This window comes from Phaseolus vulgaris, chromosome 9 (genome assembly GCF_000499845.2).
Source record: "Phaseolus vulgaris cultivar G19833 chromosome 9, P. vulgaris v2.0, whole genome shotgun sequence".
Taxonomy (NCBI): Eukaryota; Viridiplantae; Streptophyta; class Magnoliopsida; order Fabales; family Fabaceae; genus Phaseolus; species Phaseolus vulgaris.
This window is the reverse complement of record NC_023751.2, coordinates 28,588,975-28,608,866: the sequence shown is the minus strand read 5'-3', so window position 1 is coordinate 28,608,866 and position 19,892 is coordinate 28,588,975. Positions and strand designations below refer to the sequence as shown.

At 33.4% G+C, this 19,892-nt stretch overlaps 3 protein-coding genes and 1 non-coding gene across 4 annotated transcripts; 3 read left to right on the top strand and 1 right to left on the bottom strand.

The window, feature by feature from the left end:
* The first annotated feature begins 7,163 nt into the window (after positions 1-7,163).
* LOC137821623 (microtubule-associated protein RP/EB family member 1B-like) lies at positions 7,164-12,684 on the top strand. The gene is made up of 8 exons (XM_068626305.1): positions 7,164-7,640; positions 8,728-8,796; positions 8,885-8,971; positions 9,404-9,510; positions 10,530-10,651; positions 10,804-10,880; positions 11,258-11,371; positions 12,285-12,684. Exons 1-8 carry the CDS (start codon positions 7,533-7,535, stop codon positions 12,438-12,440), a joined length of 840 nt encoding a protein of 279 aa, XP_068482406.1. The 5' UTR covers positions 7,164-7,532; the 3' UTR covers positions 12,441-12,684.
* LOC137822369 (cytochrome b6) lies at positions 12,511-14,502 on the bottom strand (the record flags this gene model as incomplete). The annotated part of the gene is made up of 2 exons (XM_068627257.1): positions 12,511-12,621; positions 13,543-14,502. Coding segments are annotated over 2 exons (1,071 nt in total), but the record flags the coding sequence as incomplete, so codon positions are not given.
* A 556-nt stretch (positions 14,503-15,058) lies between these two features.
* Positions 15,059-17,096, top strand: LOC137822368 (DNA-directed RNA polymerase subunit beta'-like). The gene is made up of 2 exons (XM_068627256.1): positions 15,059-15,460; positions 16,272-17,096. Exons 1-2 carry the CDS (start codon positions 15,086-15,088, stop codon positions 17,094-17,096), a joined length of 1,200 nt encoding a protein of 399 aa, XP_068483357.1. The 5' UTR covers positions 15,059-15,085.
* A 325-nt stretch (positions 17,097-17,421) lies between these two features.
* TRNAT-GGU (transfer RNA threonine (anticodon GGU)) lies at positions 17,422-17,493 on the top strand. Its single transcript has one exon. It is a non-coding gene; the product is annotated as a tRNA-Thr (tRNA).
* The last annotated feature ends 2,399 nt before the right edge of the window (positions 17,494-19,892 follow it).

Sequence of the window (19,892 nt, the reverse complement as noted above, 5' to 3'; positions counted from 1 at the left end):
TTTAGAAACTAGATAGTGTTCCCAAGTCTTTAAGGCCCTCACAAGTGCATAAAGCTCTTTGTCATAGGTGGGATAGTTAAGGGTGGCTCCATGAAGTTTTTCACTAAAATAAGCAATTGGATGCCCTCCTTGTAATAAAACCGCACCTATACCAACTCTCGATGCATCACACTCTAGCTCAAAAGTGTTGGCAAAATTAGGAAAAGCTAGAATGGGTGCATTAGTGAGTTGAGCTTTTAGACTCTTGAAGGCTTGTTCATGCTTCTCAGTCCAATAAAATGGAGTGTCTTTCTTCACTACCTCATTGAGTGGTGCAGCTAGACTTGAGATGTTAGGCACAAAACGTCTATAAAAACTTGCCAAACCATGAAAACTCTTAACATCTCCTACATTTTGTGGTGTTGGTCATTCTTGGATGGCTTTGATTTTCTCGGGGTCAACATGCACACCATTTTTGTTAAATACAAAACCTAAAAATACTACACTATCTACACAAAAAGTACATTTATCACTATTAGTAAACAAACTATTAATTCTAAGCACTAAGAGAACTTCCCTAAGGTGTCTTAGGTGGTCATCTAGGCTTTGACTATAGACTAGAATATCATCAAAATAAACTACTACATATTTACCTATACAATCTCTTAAGACATGATTCATGAGCCTCATGAAAGTAATAGGTGCATTAGTGAGACCAAAAGGAATCACCAACCACTCATATAGTCCAAATTTGGTTTTAAATGCATTTTTCCTCTCATCACCCTCTTTGATTCTAATTTGGTGATATCCATTTTTAAGGTAAATTTTGGAAAATATGATGGACCCATGTAATTCATCAAGCATATCGTCTAGTCTTGGGATTGGATGCCTATACTTGATGGCGATGTTGTTGATGGCTCTACAATCACAACACATTCTCCACTTGCCATCTTTCTTATGCACCAACAAGACAGATACAACACAAGGGCTTAAGCTCCTTTGAACCCAACCCTTCTCCAACAAATCTTGTACTTGAGATTCTATCTCCTTAGTTTCTTCCGGATTAGTTCTATAGGTTGGTCTATTAGGTAGACTAGCTCCCGAAACTAAATCAATTTGATGTTCTATACCTCTAAAAGGAGGAAGTCCTATGAAGCTTTCCCTAGAGAATATATCATCAAATTTTTGTAAAAGCTCTTTTACTTGAGGAGGTAGGATCAAAGTCTCAAGATTAGTGGCAGTGCATGTAAGTGTTCCTTTACAAAAGATAAGGCTTTGAGGTTGTTCAACATAAAACATATTTTCAAAGGTATTTTTAGATGGATTGTCTTGTTGAATGACCTTGTAGGAAGGAACACTATTCTCCCACGCCTTTTGCTCCCTAAGGACTCTCTTTTTTTCTAATTTGATTTTTTTTTTCTCTTCATCCCTCTTTTGTTTCATTTGTACTTGATTTCTTACCACTTGAGAATGTTGTAAAGGATTGAGTATAAACTTCTTTTCATTATGGGTAAAGGTAATCTCGTTGGTTAGACCATTGTGCATGGTTTTCTTGTCAAATTGTCAAGGTCTACCCAATAAGATGTGACAAGCTTTTATGGGTACTACATCACATAAAACGTTATCTTTGTAGTTACCCATAGAAAACTCGACTTTCACTTGCTTGTCTACAGTTAGTTCCTCATCTTCATTGATCCATTGAAGTTTGTAAAGTTTTGGATGAGGGACTATTTGTAGATGTAGCTTTTCAACCATCCTAGCGCTACAATAATTGCAACAAGAACCACTATACATAATGAGAGAACATATGTTTTCGAAAACTTTGTATCTTGTATGAAAGATGTTCTCTCTTTGTGTTTCTAGATTCACGCTAGTTTGGTTGCTGAGGGTCCTTCTAATCATCATTAATTCCCCCTCACGAGGATATACTTTCTTTTTATTCTCCTCCTCTTCTTTCCCACTAGGTGCATCATCACAACTACTATACTCATCTACCCCCCTTAAAAACAAAGTTCTTTGATTTGGGCATTGAGCTTGTACATGACCTCTTCCAAAACACTTAAAACATTTAACATCCCTAATGCGAATGGGTGGAGTGAGCATATCTTTACCTACACTTTTGGGAGTCTCTCTTGGTTTTTCTTTAGGTGCATTCTCCTTCCTTTTAAAGTCTCTTCTTGGATAAGAGTTAGGGTATGAACCTTCCTTACGACTTGAAGTTTCCTTAAATTTTGTTGTTCAACCTTGGTACATAGTTGAACCAAATCATTCAAGTATTGGTAGGGTAAGAGTTCAACTCTATCTCTAATATCAAGATTAAGCTCACTTAGAAATCTTGCTATGGTAATGGATTCGGATTCCCTAACGGAGGCTCTCATCATATATAGTTCCATTTTCTGCCTATATTCCTCTACACTCATGGTCTTTTGTTGGAGTCTTTGGAGCTTGTCCATTAACTCCCTATTGTAGTAAGAAGGAATATAGCGGCGTCTTAAAGCTCCCCTAAGATCATTCCAATACTCTATGGGAGGGTCTTTATGAAGACGCCTATCTCTCTCAAGGGTCGTCCACCCATACATAACATTGCCTTGAAAACTTAGAGTGGCTAAGGGTACTTTGTTTTCTTCACTCACTTTGTGACAAACAAACAATTGTTCTACTTTCATCTCCCAATCTAGATAAATTTCTACATTTTCTTTACCATGGAAATGAGGTAGATCTACCCTAACCTCTTTAAGGCTTTCTTTCTTTTCTAACTCTCCTAAGGGGTGGTTTATAATATTCATTGATCCTAAGACTTTGTTCTCCATATGATTCATTGCCCCTAGAGTTAGATGTATGCGGACTTTTTTTGGATTTAGTATATTCATCTTTAACCATTTTCAAATCATCTCGCATTAAAGCAAATTGAGCATCCCTTTCCTTAAGTTGGGACTCATGATGCAATTGTCTATATGAAAGTGCTTGAACATCTTGGGCAATTTTTTCCAAAAGATTTTTAAGAATTGTTCCTTCACTTTCATTAGAATTGTGAGATGGAGAAGACATGGTTAAAGACTTGTGTTATAAGTACTTTACCCCAAAAAAGATAAGGATAGTAGTGAAGGTAGCTTTCCAGGAAAGAGAGGTGGATCACTAGGATCTCTTAAGTATCAAGTCTTTCCTTGCCAAAATCTATCCCTCAAAACTTGTCACAAACCTTTTTCTAAGTAAACTACGTAAGTCACAAGTAGAAATGAAAACACAATTTTTATGCAAAGAAAACAATGCAAAGCAATTAACAACACAAAACAAGTAAGTAAAACAAAACAATTACTAAGCACAAATTAAAGATTACTAACTAAAAAGCTTTAAACTAGATGAATCCTAAGGTGAGGCTTCTAGACACTTAGAGCCATTGAAGACAAACTCACCGTCTACTACGTAATTATTCCACTAATTAATCAAAGTTTAATGTAATTACAACTCAAAGGAAATACAAAAGAAATTGAATTACACAAAATAAAATTCAGATTTCCTAAACTATGCACTCCTTGGCTTGCGGTTGATCTTTCTTGATGCGCTCTACAATGTGTATGTGTTTGTATTTCTATTTGTTGCAGTTCCTTGCCTTAACCTCTTACGGTTAGTCAATTAAAATCTCCCAAAACAGTACCTACTAAGTAGGGATGGACTCACCACAAAGGTTAATTCCAACTTAACAAGCACCAATTTGAAATTTTTTCACCAATAATTAGAGGTCAACAAATTAAAGCAAAGAACAATTCAAATTTAGAATAGGACAACAACAAATGGAGTAATTTGTATGACACAACTAGAAGGAATGTTGAATAAATTTGACAAGCAATCAAATAAGCACTCAATAAAAGATGGCACACAAATTGAACCTAAAGAATGACACTAGAATTGATTAAAAAAAAGAGTACTACTGGAAAATTTAGGCACAAAAAGCGTTTATGCTGAGCTGGCTATTTGAAATTTGGATTTGAAATTTGAACCACTAACAACTCAAAATCTTAGCAAACTTTTGGCCCTGGAATCACACCAAAACAATGCACCAAATAATTGTGATAAATTTTTCAAATATATTGTCAAATTACCGTCTCTATTGGCGCCAGGATCTACACTTTTTTTGTTTGATTTATCATTTATTTTTCTATTTTGTCTTTTGAGTTGATTCTTTTTTTCTTGTTTTTCTAACACATCAATCTGTATAAATCCAGAGTTTCATAATTTTTCTTCAACGGATTTTAATTTGATAAGTAAAATCAGCTAGCATAGAATTGAAAATAGAGTGATCCTAATTCTGGAATTAAAAAAAGTTTGAAGAAACTTCAAGAACACAATGAAATTGATGTATAGAATTTGTATGGATCTAACACACAAATATGAACTCAAATCTAAAAGGAAAAAGCACCAAAGGATCAAACAAATTCAGATTAAAACTGGACTCAAAGTAAATCAAGAAACCAAAATTATCAAAAACAACACTACATGGAATTGATGACAATTTAGGAGAAACATGACTAGACAAAACACAATTGAATTCAAAAATTAAAGTGACTCAAAGAAACACAATATAAACCGATTGAAATTGCAATAAAGACTCAAATAAACCAAAAACAGAACAACAATACAAATTTATATGGATCCTACACAAAATTTGCTAAATAGAAGCTCAAGAACAAATTGAACATGAATGCACTGATTAGATTAAACCAAACAACATCTAACACAAAATTAAACTAAAAAATAGCAAGACAATCAAGCATTCATGAAGAACAACACGGATTTGAATGAACACAAAAATTAAAAATGAAATAAGGCACTTATCTCTTGAAGATCATGACTCTAGGTACCAAATGATGGAGAAGTGCCTTCATTGTTTGTAGAATTGTTGGTGATTGGCGGAAGCTTCATGGAGTGAAAACGAAACAAGGTCCTCGTAGGAGCTATGATGACCTTGAAGGTGCAAGAAAGGTAGGGATTAAGAGTGGTGAGGCCAACTTTCTTTGGTAAGGGGGATTTGCGAAAATCAATAGCCTAACCTAAGAGTTTTTTGGGCAAGAAGTGAAATTGGCACAATTTGGCAGCATTCACTAAGTATGTTAATCTTGCAAAACTAAGAGCCAAGACACTCCTTAAATAGCTTGGGAGGCCGGTTTACACAAGGTGAAAATGAGAGGGAAATTCAAAGCTATGCAAGTTGGCGCCTAAAATTCAGCACATGGGAAGTAAGTTCTAGAATCTAGCATGTGCAAATAGATCTAGAACTTACGTTCCACCTTGGGCTAGTGTGGGTCTGTCCTAAGTTTAATTAGGAGTTTAGGGAACTCTAATTAAACTTAGATTAGCATTTTAGGTACCAATTTGCATGTTCAACAAAATTACAAAAGAAATAGTCTATGCTACTTTTAACAATAAATTAAAAGCTATTATTCGCTAGGAGCTTTTGGCATCTTTGAGCATGTATAGATAGGTCTATCGACCATCAGTAGCAGTGTTCCAATCCTCTTCAAGCTTTCTAGCCATGGTCCTAGTGATTGGCCCAATATGACATGGTGGTGGGCTCTCAGTTGTAGTGGTGTTTGAGCCTCTTCCATCAATTAGTGATAATGATAATGACAATAATGAGTTTGATAATAACAAACAATGATATCAATAATGGTGATAACCACGATGATATATCATTTGTTAAGATGAAAATAACATTATAATAACAATAACAAAATAATGATAATTGTAATCAAAAGTGGTAATAAAAGTTTCGACAATAATAGTAAAAACAATGGTATTTACTTTAATATCAATTATTTAGTAGTAATACTAACATAATGGTTATTGTAATAAAGATACTAATGATAATTGAAACAATGAGGATAATAGTGACAATAAAAAATGACAATAATAACAACAACAAAAGTGACAAGAGTACTAAGAATAACAATAATATTAATGAAAATGAATGAGAATAATAATGTAGTTAATAACCTTTCGTTCTATTCTATACTTCAACTTTCCTTACAATAAAAATACACTACTGTAATAACAAAATATTCAAGAAATGAAATATTATACCTTTTTTAGTGCCCCGATAATTAATTATATCAAGATAAAAATATTACTCTAATATATATATTATTATTATCACATTAATGTTTAAAATTAAGAACATAGCTAATAAATTTTTAAAGATAGAAATGATAAATAAGTTTTGAGCTCTACATTAATACCCTTTACACTTTTGAAAACATATTTGATAGTTTTGACTTAAAAAAAATAATAATACTACAAATAGTCCATGTTTAGACTGTTTCCTTTTCAAAATTTTGTACCAGACCAATATCGCTACTCCTAGAAATTGCAACGAGTTGGTGTTTTTGATTTATCCAGAAGAAAGAAATGTTTTAACAAATTTGTTATTAACCATCATTGTAGAACTATTCTGTTTGCTTAAGTTGAACAACAACTCAAAAAACAATTGCATTCACATTTACATTATTAGAAGACTTAAGATTTTGAAGGCTTGATTTGTTGGTAGGTTACAAACGTTTAGAAGAGTCCCTTTACCATAGAAAGAGTGGTGATAAGTTAGAATTGTTGCTTTTCTACAACTTCTAATAATCTTATAAGCTAACAATTCTTCTTATTGTCCTTTCTGTTTATCTTCAACTTTTATCCAATAAAAGACTTTATCGATGACGACCCCTTGCCGAATAAGACAACACATCCCAAGAATCCCACACTCTTTCAACCCTTTTCTTTGCACTTTATTACTAATTAATATTTATTAAAAACGATCAATTTATTAAATATACATAAATTAGATAATCTTCCAAAGCTTGATTTATTCAATGAAATCATTTTCAGGAAATGATATTTGAATACTATTAAATTAAAAAAAACAAACAAAAACTTTGATAACACATGTTGATAGAAGTAATTCTCACTCTCACCAGTTGCACGTTATGATTAAGAATCACATAACGTTATCATATCATTCCATTTGGCACTAAATTTCGGAACGGCGCAATAAAATATATAGTGTTGAAAATGTAATTAAGAATAAATAAATATATAAAATATAAACACTAAGATTATAAATTAAATAATTAAAAAATAATAAACCTAGCCATCATTAATAACTTGATTATTTAGTTAATATTTTTAAAAACGGGTTTCCCACTTCAAGTGTGGCTAGAGCAAACGTTATATGTGTCGGAAAGAAGAGAATGTGATAAAGAACCTCTTTTTCTCTCTCTCTTTGTTTTGGTACGGTTTGGTTGTGCCCACTGTCCTGTTTCGGTTTCCGTTCCCTTCTGAGAGCAGAAGAATCAAATCAATTCTTCACCGTTCGTTCATTCAATTCATTTTCTTCCGTTTTTCCTGTTTTTTTCTTCTGAAAATAAAAATAATATTTTTGATTTAAACGTAGAACCCCACCCTCAGATTTCACCCCCAGAATCTTGATCCCTTTATCCAGAAGCGTGCTTGTTGGTTTTTTTCCCATTGGGTTGCTGCTGTTGTTGGTGTTCAGTCTTCGTGGAAAAGAAATGGCGTCGAGTATAGGGATGATGGATAGTGCATACTTTGTCGGCAGAAATGAGATTCTCACTTGGATCAACAATCGCCTTCAACTTAACCTCTCTCGCATTGAGGAGGTAATCCTCTTGGTTCTTGTACTTGCCAACATTGAAAAATAAATAGAAAAAGAATGATTTTTTGGTTGATACAGAAATGTGGTTTCTTTATTTCATTTGTTTATGTTATTGGGCTTGTGTTTCATGTCATTGTCTGAATGCCGGTTGTTTTTTTTTTTTTTTTAAATTTAAATCTTGTGGGGTTATTGATACTTTCTTTGCATTTTATTTTTCTCTACCAAAAAAACTTGTAATACATTGTGTTTTATTTCTCTCTTTTTTTCGTTTTTAACCTCATTCATACATATTGGCATTTTCGATTCCTCGTCTTATTTCGGGTGATTGCTATCTCAATGTGCGGTTTTAATGATGGTGAGGTATTAGGGTTCTTGAAAGAATTAGAATCTGGTTTTGATGTGGTTTTGCTTTTGAATAACTTGCTAGAAATGCTGCGGCTGGAGTTTCTTTGATGGTTTTGCTAAATGTGGTTGAATAACAAATTCTGAGGATTATGCTGGAATCTGGAAATTTTGTTTTAGCCAGTTGATTTGTGTTCATCCAGCTGTTGTTTGATCTGTTCGTTGGATTTTTGTCTTTTCATTGTGGGTTTTGAAAGAAAATATTCTAAGTTATCGGTCGAGTGTTTCTATAGTTTTGATGATTATTGTTTGATATACGATCCTTTATCCTTTTTGAAAAAAAAGTAGTCAATTTTTTTTCTCATGTTACCAAATTTTTTTCCAATGCTATACTTGTGTATAGTATGCACACTTGGTGTTAGTGTCAAAAAATTTGGACAGTCAAGGATGTTTATAATTAAGTTTGCTAATTCGTTATTGTTAATGCTGAGGTAAAGTGTGAACATCCCATGGAGTGGAACTAAAATTGATTTTGCACTGAGCTTGTGTGGTTTGTTTTCCCTCCCCTCACTTTTTCTCCTAAAGAACAAATTTGGGGAAATAATTCTATTTCAAATTTGCTGATGTTCACAATAGTTAATGACAGTAAAGATTATTAGCTAATGCTAAAGTTAATTAAGCTTATTATCTATGATGAGCGTCTATTAGTTTTTTGTTCATTCCTGCTTATTCCTTATGCTTATTGCTAGGCTGCATCTGGTGCTGTGCAATGCCAGATGATGGACATGACATATCCAGGGGTTGTTCCAATGCACAAGGTGGCCATATGACTTTGTTCTAACTTCTTTTATGCTCTTCTGTTATTGCGAAGATTAGTTTTTAAAACTTGTGAGTTTGTTGTTCTAGGTGAATTTTGATGCAAAGACAGAGTATGACATGATTCAGAATTACAAAGTTCTGCAGGATGTGTTCAACAAGCTGAAAATTGAGAAGGTATCTTTAAGATTTTAAACTTTCAAAGGAATGATTCATCATTGGTAAAATATTTATCATATGGGTTAATATGTGTTTATCAAGACCTAAAAGTTCTAATGAGGAGTAAATATAATGGTTTGATTCCAGATCTGTGAGAGTGAGATTATTATTTTTTTTTCCTCTTACCTTTCTGTTCCCGACTGCAATTATTGTTGGTATTACTTCTATGCTTTGTTGTGCATTCAGAGTTCATTTCTCAGTTTACTCACTTTCTTGGGCTATGCAATCCCAGTTTCATTGGTTGCATGAGTTCAATGCCAGGGTGTGAATCTCCATCTTGATTTTACAGTCAATACATTTCAGATTATAACCTGAGATTGAAAACTTGTATACTTTGACACAATTAATAGTAGATGCCTATATTGGGCTAACTTGACTACCATGTGGCAGCATATTGAAGTTGGAAGGCTTGTTAAAGGCCGACCTTTGGACAACTTGGAGTTCCTTCAATGGCTAAAACGTTACTGTGATTCTGTAAATGGAGGCATTATGAATGAGTATGCTTTCTGAGTTCTTTACAATATTTTAATAGTTTTGATCACCTCAGTTTCTATTTTTTCTTGTAGAAATGCATAAATCTATCATTTTTTGTGATACATATGGAGTTTAAATACAATAGTGTTGACAAATAAATAAAGTGTCATGTATAATAATTTAAAAAATATTAAATTAATAAAAGTTAAAAATTCGATATTTTATTAGTTTCTCAAAAGATTGTTGTCTGTGAATACTCTTGAAGGCTTATACATGTGGCGAGTTCATTATGCTATCGAAATAGAATAAAAAATATTGAGGAACATGAGAAAGTTATTCCCGAAACACAAAATGACTCTGCAATCGTGTTATTTATTTATTAGTGTGATTGTGTTGTTTTATAGATGTTATTGAAAGAGGGCCGCCATTTACTTTTTTTGGGTGACTATGACTTATCTGTAACATTAAGATAATCCTATGACAAACCTGATCTCATGGTACTACATATGAAGTCTGGCATACAGTTAGCTAGACACTTGCTATGCTAGTACATGACCACAATGTCCCAAGTAGAATGAGATGTTCAGACTTAATTAAAAAGAAGTTGAAAGATTTTCTGGGACCATATATCTTTTGTATTATAAGGATGGGCAGCCATGGTTGTTGGTGTTCTTAAATTCCACAGGTGTACTCTTAAAGGGGAATTCCATTCTGATGATATTATAGGATGTAAGTATTATACATTTCGAAATACAAAGTTCAATGTGTAGAGAGAAACTGAATAGGGTTTGAAATTTTGTTTTTGACTTAGGTTTTACATTTAATTATTTAAAATTAGTATGTTTATTCTTTATTCCTTTTTATTTATTTAATCATGTTGCTGTATTTTGCGATTCATTGCTGGTCTATTCTAGAATAGGTTTCAGTTTCATTTAAACTCACATTCTTACTGATATTTGGATATGAAATACTAAGCTGTTCTGGCTATGCATATATGTTCTGGTCAGTATAATTTATCAAATGCTTTCCACTTTTCTTGTAGGAACTATAATCCTGTTGAGCGTAGGGGTAGTAAGGGTGGAAACCGGAATGTCAAGGGTATAAAGAGCTCAAAATCACTGCAAACAAATACTATGAATCATTCTGGTTCAGGCGACTCACTCAGTACGAATAGAACCTTTGACTTGCTTATGGGTGTCTTTGAGTTTGAATTTAAATTGTTTTGTAGTTTTTTCATAGTGTTTTTTCTGCATTACAATTTTAACTCTTCATCCTTTTCTGTTTCCCCTTTTGGGTTTATGACCTTTTGAGTGTAGGGTCCAAGCAATTGAGGTCAAGTGGAGGAGCAGACGGGGCTAATGCTTCAGCTGATATTCAGGCTTTGTCCAAGCAGGTATATATGACTATGAAGATTAGGTTCACAATGTTTTCTGTTCGCATGACATGTGATGGTTGTAGAAATGACATGCAAGATAAACCTCTAAGCATTAAGGCATAGTTTGATACATGCTAAAGAAGGCAAATTTGAACTTATTATAGAATTCTATATTGAAGAAATTGGTACATGTACATAGAATTTAGACATTGTTGATTTCCTAATGGTTGCACCTGATATCATGCAATATACGCTTGCTGAGACCTCACCTGACACTCTATTAGGTCTTGTGTTGGTATTGCTGTTGAAAGTTTGTTACATAATAATTTAATGAAAAATGATTTAGCTTCAGTGTTTTTCATTGTTCATTATGTTTTCTACTTTCTGTTTCCCAGGTTTCTGATCTCAAACTGTCAGTGGATCACTTGGAAAAAGAAAGAGACTTTTACTTTGCAAAACTAAGGGATATAGAAATTCTTTGTCAGGCTTCAGAACTGGAGGAAGATCCTGTAAGAATTCTAATGAAGGCTTTCATTGTAGTGTAGTTATTTTTATTCACAATGGATTTGAAAGGTCTATTACTTTCCAGTGTGCTTGTGTCCAGCTCTAACTATGTTGAGCTTCAATATCAAATATCATATGATATTCTCTCAATCTATTCAAGGATTTTCTTGTCTAAATTTCTTAACATCATTTATGACTGGAAATAGTTTGGGCATTATAAATATTGGTTTGTGATAGCGGGAGGGGGTGTGGTTGAGATTCTGGATTCTCAGACCTACAAGAGGTTTGCCTTAGTCTTTTTGCAGGGTATGTGGAAGGATATCCAGTTCCTCACTGAGCAAGGTGATATTTGTGAACACCTCAAGTATCAAATCAAACTTGAGCACCTGCTAGTGTTGTGTTATTTGATCTGCTAACAATCAGCCACTCAAGGTTGAAGTGATATTACTGAAAGGGAAGGATGATGTTCTGATTGTTATATATGTTGTCTTAAGTCAATTTTTCAAACAATCTATTGGACCAGCAAGAAATCTGGTTCAGTAGTTAGAAATCTGTTATATAGATTTAAAGAAGCTTTTTGTTTGGTGTAGTTAGTCTGGATTGTAAGGAGATGGACCAAAACATCTCTAACTGTTCTGGAGAATTGTGCTGCATTTTATTTTTCTCTTTTTCATTCTCAACTTTTCTATATATGTAGTCAAATAAAAGGATTCTTTGCAGGGTTTGGAGCCTGCACTGTAATCCTCTGCCCTACCTTTACCCTATGCTGTTTATATTTGTTTGTTTGTTTTGGTATGATTCAGCTGCATAGTGTTGGAAACAAATTACTGCCCTTTATATAACAATCTATTCCTAAATCAATAGTAAATTGGGCATTTATACAAAAGTCAATTCCTTTATTACATTTTATTTACGCAGATGTCTCAGGCAATTAAGAAGATATTGTATGCGGCTGATGCAAAAGGATCAGCATTAGATGAAGCTCAGGAATACCTTAATGAAGTCATCAATGGTGTTGAAGGTGAAGGTGAAGTTGAAGGTGAAGTTGAAGTTGAAGCAGAAACTGAAACCTGATAACTACTCTTACAAAATGATCCTGGCTGGTATGCACAAGATATTTGTCAGGTCCCTGGTAAAACAAGCGTTAGTGCCATCTGTGATGACTAAGACTGGTTATCCTTCTCCATGCCATGGCCATGAATTGCCATAATGACATAGCTGTAGTTTTATGGATCTTTTGTTTCTTATTGTAAGCCTGGATGGATAATCAAATATTCTGGTTATGTTTCCCATAAATAAATAATCTCATTGTCCTTGATATCAGTTTTAAAAGAATTTCTCCAATGAACTTTTTTTTAAATGGATTCAACCTCTGCAGTATGTATGTATGAAATTTGCTATGTTTTATGTATTTTACAATCTATAAGTATGAATGAAATGAATTCCTTTTACTTTTAAAAGGGTGCAAGAAATGTTATATTTTGTTTTGCCACTTGAGATTTTTCAAGAAATTGATCATGATGATGTTAATACTACTAATCAAATTCCAATATCATTTGAAATTCCAAGTAGAAAACTCTATACTGTATTTGAGAATTTATTTATATTATCCAATGTTATAGGATTTTATGCACATATGAATTAATGGTTAAGGTATTGAAGTTTGGTGTGATCTTAATGTAAAGCATTGTCCAATCATTTAATTGTGATAATATTAATTATATGGTTAGTTTTTTCTATTTAGGACAAGAATTTAAACCTTTTTTTTCAAAAGTTGTAAACTATTTAGTCAAAAGATTAACCAAAACAGAACAACTCTCATGAATTAGTCTTAGGTACACGTGACAGATATCAAAAAGATGAATTAGTTTAGGTAAAGTTTAACATTTTATTTTTTATTTCTCTTCTCCTTAAAAAAAATTATTCAATTCAAATAGAATTTTACGGAAATGTACTTTACTTTTTTAAATTTTTTTTTGAGAGATTCAACCTCCTTTCCAAGGGGTAAATTCCCTATCTAGCACCATTTACACTTTTATTTTCCTAACTAACACCCTTTTGTTTTTATTTCTCACCCTTTTGTTTTTATTTTCCTATCTAGCACCCTTTTATTTTTTATTTCCCTATCTAGCACCATTTCAAAAATAAAAGTATTTCTAATTCGTTGGTCTCTAACTAGAAAAGTAAATGCTTGAGCTTGAGAAGCTTCTGGACCAGTGGGCCCATAAAACTCACTAGGATAAGCGGTATTATTAAACCAGACAAAGCAACAAGCAATAAAACCAAAAACAGATAAAGCACCTAAACTATAAGATAAGTAAGCTTCTCCAGACCATACAAGTGCACGCCGAGCCCATGCAAAGGGTTTGGTTAAGATATGCCAGATTCCACCAAGTATACAAATGGAACCCAACCATACATGCCCTCCAATTATATCTTCCAAATCGTCCACACTAACAATCCATCCTTCGCCCCCAAACATAAATACAGCAGTAAGAAGAGGTAATACAAAAGTATGCAAACTATAAAAACGAGTTAAGGTAGATTGGCCCACACTGGAACTTCCGCGTAATAACTCTACCAAAGACGATCCTATTACAGGAATAGCTTCGGGTACGCCTGTTACAATTTTTACTGCCCAATAACCAATTTGATCCCAAGGTAAGGAATAACCAGTTACACCAAAAGATGCTGTTAATACAGCCAAAACTACACCCGTAACCCAAGTTAATTCGCGAGGTTTTTTAAAACCACCTGTAAGATATACACGAAATACGTGTAGAATCATCATTAAGACCATCATACTTGCCGACCATCGATGAACTGATCGGATTAACCAACCAAAATTAGCTTCAGTCATTATATATTGAACAGAAGCAAAAGCTTCAGTAACGGTTGGACGATAATAAAAAGTCATAGCAAATCCCGTTGCTACTTGGACTAAAAAACAAGTAAGTGTAATTCCTCCTAAACAATAAAATATGTTCACATGAGGCGGAACGTATTTACTGGTTATATCATCGGCAATCGCCTGAATTTCAAGACGTTCTTCGAACCAATCATAAACTTTATTGAGATAGGTAACCCAAAGGAACCCCCTCAGAGAACCGTATATGCGAATTTCACCTCGTACGGCTCAAACAAAAATACCCAAATATTGGTTGTAACAAAAACAGATATCTGTAATAGAAAGTTTGAAACTGGTTTATTTAATCCTATGATTCTAATTTTCTCTTACGATAATAAAAAATAGAAATCCGAAAGCTATTCTTTTTGGTTATAATGCCAAAATCTCAAGTCGGCACACTTGTCTTTATCGTAATCTTTTAAGGCCTCTTGAATATTCTATCATTTACTTCATTTTATTATTTGTATAATGTGTTTTTACTGCTGTCTTCTTTATTCTTTAATTTGTATAAGGATTCTCTTGTTAGGACCATATGAATCAATAAAAAAAAACCTCAGATTCATACTAGCACCACGATGATTAAAAAAAACCTTTCATCGAAGTCCAAAAATTCCCTGAGTAAGAATTGCTGGATCATCACTTCTTCAATCAATAGATATAATGCAAAAATGAAAGGAAAAATTTGTCCTTTGCTCAAAAGAAAGACAAACTCCAGAAGCTTGAAAGAATAAAAATTTTTCAATTCATTTTTACAACTCTTTGAAAAGGTTTTTAAGTCCAACTCCGAATTGGATCAGTTTCTCCTCAACAAATGAGTGCTTGGGCAAAAAGAATCTTACCTAATGGAGAGATAGTGGGGGAGGTAACAAAACCCTATACTTTTCATTATAAAACCAATAAACCTGAAAAAGATGGATTATTTTGTGAAAGAATTTTTGGGCCTATCAAAAGTGGGATTTGTGCTTGTGGAAATTATCGAGTAATCAGAGATAAAAAGGACGATCCAAAATTTTGTGAACAATGCGGAGTAGAATTTATAGATTCTCGAATACGTAGATATCAAATGGGCTATATAAAACTGGCATGTCTAGTAACTCATGCATGGTATTTGAAACGTCTTCCTAGTTATATTGCAAATCTTTTAGATAAACCTCTAAAAGAATTAGAAAGTCTAGTATATGGCGATGTGTGATTTGATCAAAATTTTTATTGTACAGATTCCAAATAAGAAACTGTCATTTCAGTTAATTGGGATGCCCTGAATCTGACATGTCTCTTGGGCTGAATAACATGAAACTCAGAATTATGGATGTATTGAATACTCCCTAATAAAAAGGGAATTGGTCTAGGGTCAATTCAGTAACAAAAAAAAGATGAAATTAGAAATAGAAATTTCTAACTCTACCCACCTCGTGAAAAAAAATCAATCTTTTGTCTTGTAGAATTAGCTATTCCATCCATCTTTTTTTTATAAAGAACTGAAATAATGTTCCAAATAAGTCAATATATCGTGGTTGCTAAAGTCTATATATCGCTTATAGGCTTAAGGACAGCCTGACATAACTATCGAGGCGGCGTTTGGACCTAAAAGATCGAATGCAATGATACATAGACAAATAAATCTCTTATGAATTTGGGAATACTCCTTTATTTAATTTTCTTTTTTTTTCATTAATAAATTGAAGGAGATTCCGCATTCGAAGGGGGGTAGACTACTCAAGAATCTTACTTTTCGGTCTTCAAAGAGAATTGGATAAATAATTAAGAAAATCAATAAGAAAAAAAGAATCCGTCACTGAAATGTTAATTGGTATTTATTGAGAACTTGAGTCAAGAGTAAACCTTTTTTTTTAGATTAGAGTTTTTTTTTTTAGAATTTGAAAATGAAAAACCTTTCCTTTTTTTTATTTTGTATAAATACTTGAGCCGGATGAGAGGAAACCTTCACGTCCGATTTTCAAAGGGGGAGATCTTATTGGATTGGATCCTATCTAAATTTTTCGTTTGCTAGACCCGTAGTTAAAAAACCCACTTTCTTACGATTACGAGGTTCATTCGAATATGAAATCCAATCTTGGAAACACAGCATACCACTTTTTTTTACTACCCGAGGTTTTGATATATTTCGAAATCGAGAAATTTCAAGCGGAGCTGTTGCTATCCGAGAACAATTAGCCGATCTGGATTTGAGAATTATTATGGATTATTCGTTGATAGAATGGAAAGAATTAGGGAAAGAGGGATCCCCGGACAATGAAAACGAATGGGAAGATCGAAAAGTTGGAAGAAGAAAGAATTTTTTGGTTCGACGTATAGAATTAGCTAAGCATTTTATCCGAACAAATATAGAACCAGAATGGATGGTTTTATGTCTCTTACCAGTTCTTCCTCCCGAATTGAGACCGATTATTCAAGTAGATGGGGGTAAATTAATGAGCTCGGATATTAATGAATTATATAGAAGAGTTATCTATCGGAATAATACTCTTATCGATCTATTAACAACAAGTAGATCTACTCCAGGAGAATTAGTAATATGTCAGGAGAAATTGGTACAAGAAGCCGTGGATACACTTCTTGATAATGGAATCCGCGGACAGCCGATGAGGGACGGTCATAATAAGGTTTACAAATCATTTTCTGATATAATCGAGGGCAAAGAGGGAAGATTTCGCGAGACCCTACTTGGGAAACGAGTTGATTATTCGGGTCGTTCTGTCATTATCGTAGGTCCATCACTTTCATTACATAGATGTGGATTGCCCGGCGAAATAGCAATAGAACTTTTCCAGACATTTCTAATTCGTGGTTCTTCTGTATAGAGGTTCTTCTGTATACAGGTTCTTCTGTATAGAGGTTCTTCTTTATCATAAGAGTCTATTTTTACAAATCAATTGAATATTTTATTGAATTGATTGAATTCTGAATGAAAAAAGAATTTTATTATTATTCATTATTTCATGAATTTCATGAATTCTAAAAGAAATGAGTTGAACTTCATTTTCCTAATAATTCAATTTTGTAATATTTATGGATTTATGCATTCCTCTTTCAAAATGGTGATAGAATAAGTATACTAAGTATACAAAGTAACAAATAGATGTATTAGTCATGCTAGTTCCTTATTTAGGAATTGAAAGAAAAAGGGCCCTTTTAACTCAGTGGTAGAGTAACGCCATGGTAAGGCGTAAGTCATCGGTTCAAATCCGATAAGGGGCTTTTTACTTTTTTTTCAAAAACAATAGTTTTTCTAATTTAAGGAAGAATAGAAAGATTCTTGCTATTTTGAAAAATTTTCTATTTGTAATCAAAAAGAAAGTAATCGTAGATTTTCATTAGAATATAGTAAAGAAAGTAATAAAAATGCAAAAAGTGTAAAATTCAATTCTTAAAAATGGAAAAAAAGACTTAAATAATAAATCAAAAGAAAGGAGGATTTGAAATGCGAGATCTAAAAACATATCTTTCCGTGGCACCAGTAGTAAGTACTTTATGGTTCGGGGCTTTGGCGGGTCTATTGATAGAGATCAATCGTTTTTTTCCAGATGCACTTATATTCCCCTTTTTTTCATTTTAGTTATTGACCCAGGAAGGGGTGAAGAAGATGATAGGTCCAATTAAATATGAAATATGTGTAATTAACCTACTCTTCTTTTTTATTCTTTTTTATTAGAATTATAATAGGAAAGATAAAGAAGAAAGAGGAATTTGGCCTCTTCTAGCAATTCATGCGAGGATTGGTATTTGGGGGGCCATAGAAAGTCCATTTTTTGAAATATCCGAGAGATCAAAAAGAATACGCATGCTTTATTTATCACCAAGTATAGATGAATACTATATGGTAGCAACAGGAAATTCTTTGGCACTTACTCGAGATATTCAGGAGGAACAGATTGTTCCAGCCCGATATCGTCAAGAATTTCTTACGATTGCATGGGAACAGGTTCATCTTCGAAGTATTTATCCCTTCCAATATTTTTCTATTGGAGCTTCTCTGATTCCTTTTATCGAACATAATGATGCGAATCGAGCTTTAATGAGTTCTAATATGCAACGTCAAGCAGTTCCGCTTTCTCAGTCCGAAAAATGCATTGTTGGAACTGGATTGGAATGCCAAGTAGCTTTAGATTCAGGGGTTTCCGCTATAGCCGACCACGAGGGAAACATCGTTTATACTGATACTGACAGGATCTTTTTATTTGTTAATGGAGATACTCTAAGTATTCCATTAACAATATATCAACGTTCCAACAAAAATACTTGCATGCATCAAAAACCCCAGGTTCACCGAGGTAAATTCATCAAAAAGGGACAAATTTTAGCGGATGGTGCTGCTACAGTTGGCGGCGAACTCGCTTTGGGAAAAAACGTATTAGTAGCTTATATGCCATGGGAAGGTTACAATTCTGAAGATGTAATGCGCCCTCCCTATTGGGGGCTCATTACTTCAATTAAGATAATAAAAAATTATTTAACCTTTTTCGTCGGAACTTTAGGGGGTTCTCTAAAAAAAATAGCGAAAAAAATAATTCCTAAAGTTGAAACTAAGAGGAATGTATAAACCAAAGCTTCCATAGATTTGATCGTGGTTTACAATTATAGCTTTCATACCTGTTTCTTGGGGGGGGCTCTTTTCAAAAAAAAAGAGTAAATGCTAGGATTCAAATCAAGATTTATCAAGTTCTTTATGTGAAATTCAAAATTATAAAAAAGTAGAAAAGAACAAAAGAATGTTATACTACCTGTCTTCTTGTAGTTGGATCTCCAAGTTTTTGGAATGCTCCAAATTCTACTTGAGCATCTAAATCTGGGTCGATACCAGCAAAAACATCTCTGAACAAAGTTCTAGCACCATGCCAAATGTGCCCGAAAAAGAATAGCAGAGCAAATGAAGCATGCCCAAAAGTAAACCAACCCCTTGGACTGCTACGAAAAACACCATCTGATTTCAAAGTAGCACGATCTAATTCAAAAATTTCACCCAATTGAGCACGTCTAGCATATTTTTTCACAGTAGTGGGATCACTATAACTTATGCCATTAAGCTCACCACCATAGAACTCAACAGTTACACCTACTTGTTCGACACTATATTTTGATTCTGCCCTTCGAAAAGGAACATCGGCTCTAACAATTCCGTCCCCATCTACTAAAACAACTGGAAATGTTTCAAAAAAAGTAGGCATACGACGTACAAAAAGCTCATGTCCCTCTTTATCTCGAAAAATGGGATGTCCTAACCAACCGACGGCTATTCCATCTCCATTGTCCATTGAACCCGCTCTAAATAACCCCCCTTTTGCTGGATTATTTCCGATGTAATCATAAAAAGCTAATTTTTCAGGAATTTTAGACCAAGCTTCTGTTAAATTTTGATTTTCGGCTAGTCCCGCACCAAGCCGCATTAAAAAAAAAAATTCGAAAACAATATAGATACGATCTTTTATCCTATAATTTTATGAATTATGCAAATAAGAAAGACTCATATATTTATGGATATAGATCCCTATTTCAATCAAATAAAAACATATGGATTTCTTCTAATTACAATACGTATAAAAAAAACTTATTTGATAGAATAAGTAATATTTTTATCAAGAATTACGAAGATGCTATTA

Coding starts and splice junctions, on each gene's coding strand:
- LOC137822368 (XM_068627256.1), top strand. CDS start 15,086: ATGAGTGCTTGGGCAAAAAGAATCTTACCTAATGGAGAGATAGTGGGG. Junction 15,461..16,271: donor AAAGTCTAGTATATGGCGAT/GTGTGATTTGAT, acceptor TCCTATCTAAAT/TTTTCGTTTGCTAGACCCGT.
- LOC137821623 (XM_068626305.1), top strand. CDS start 7,533: ATGGCGTCGAGTATAGGGATGATGGATAGTGCATACTTTGTCGGCAGA. Junction 9,511..10,529: donor AATGGAGGCATTATGAATGA/GTATGCTTTCTG, acceptor CTTTTCTTGTAG/GAACTATAATCCTGTTGAGC. Junction 11,372..12,284: donor CAGAACTGGAGGAAGATCCT/GTAAGAATTCTA, acceptor TTATTTACGCAG/ATGTCTCAGGCAATTAAGAA.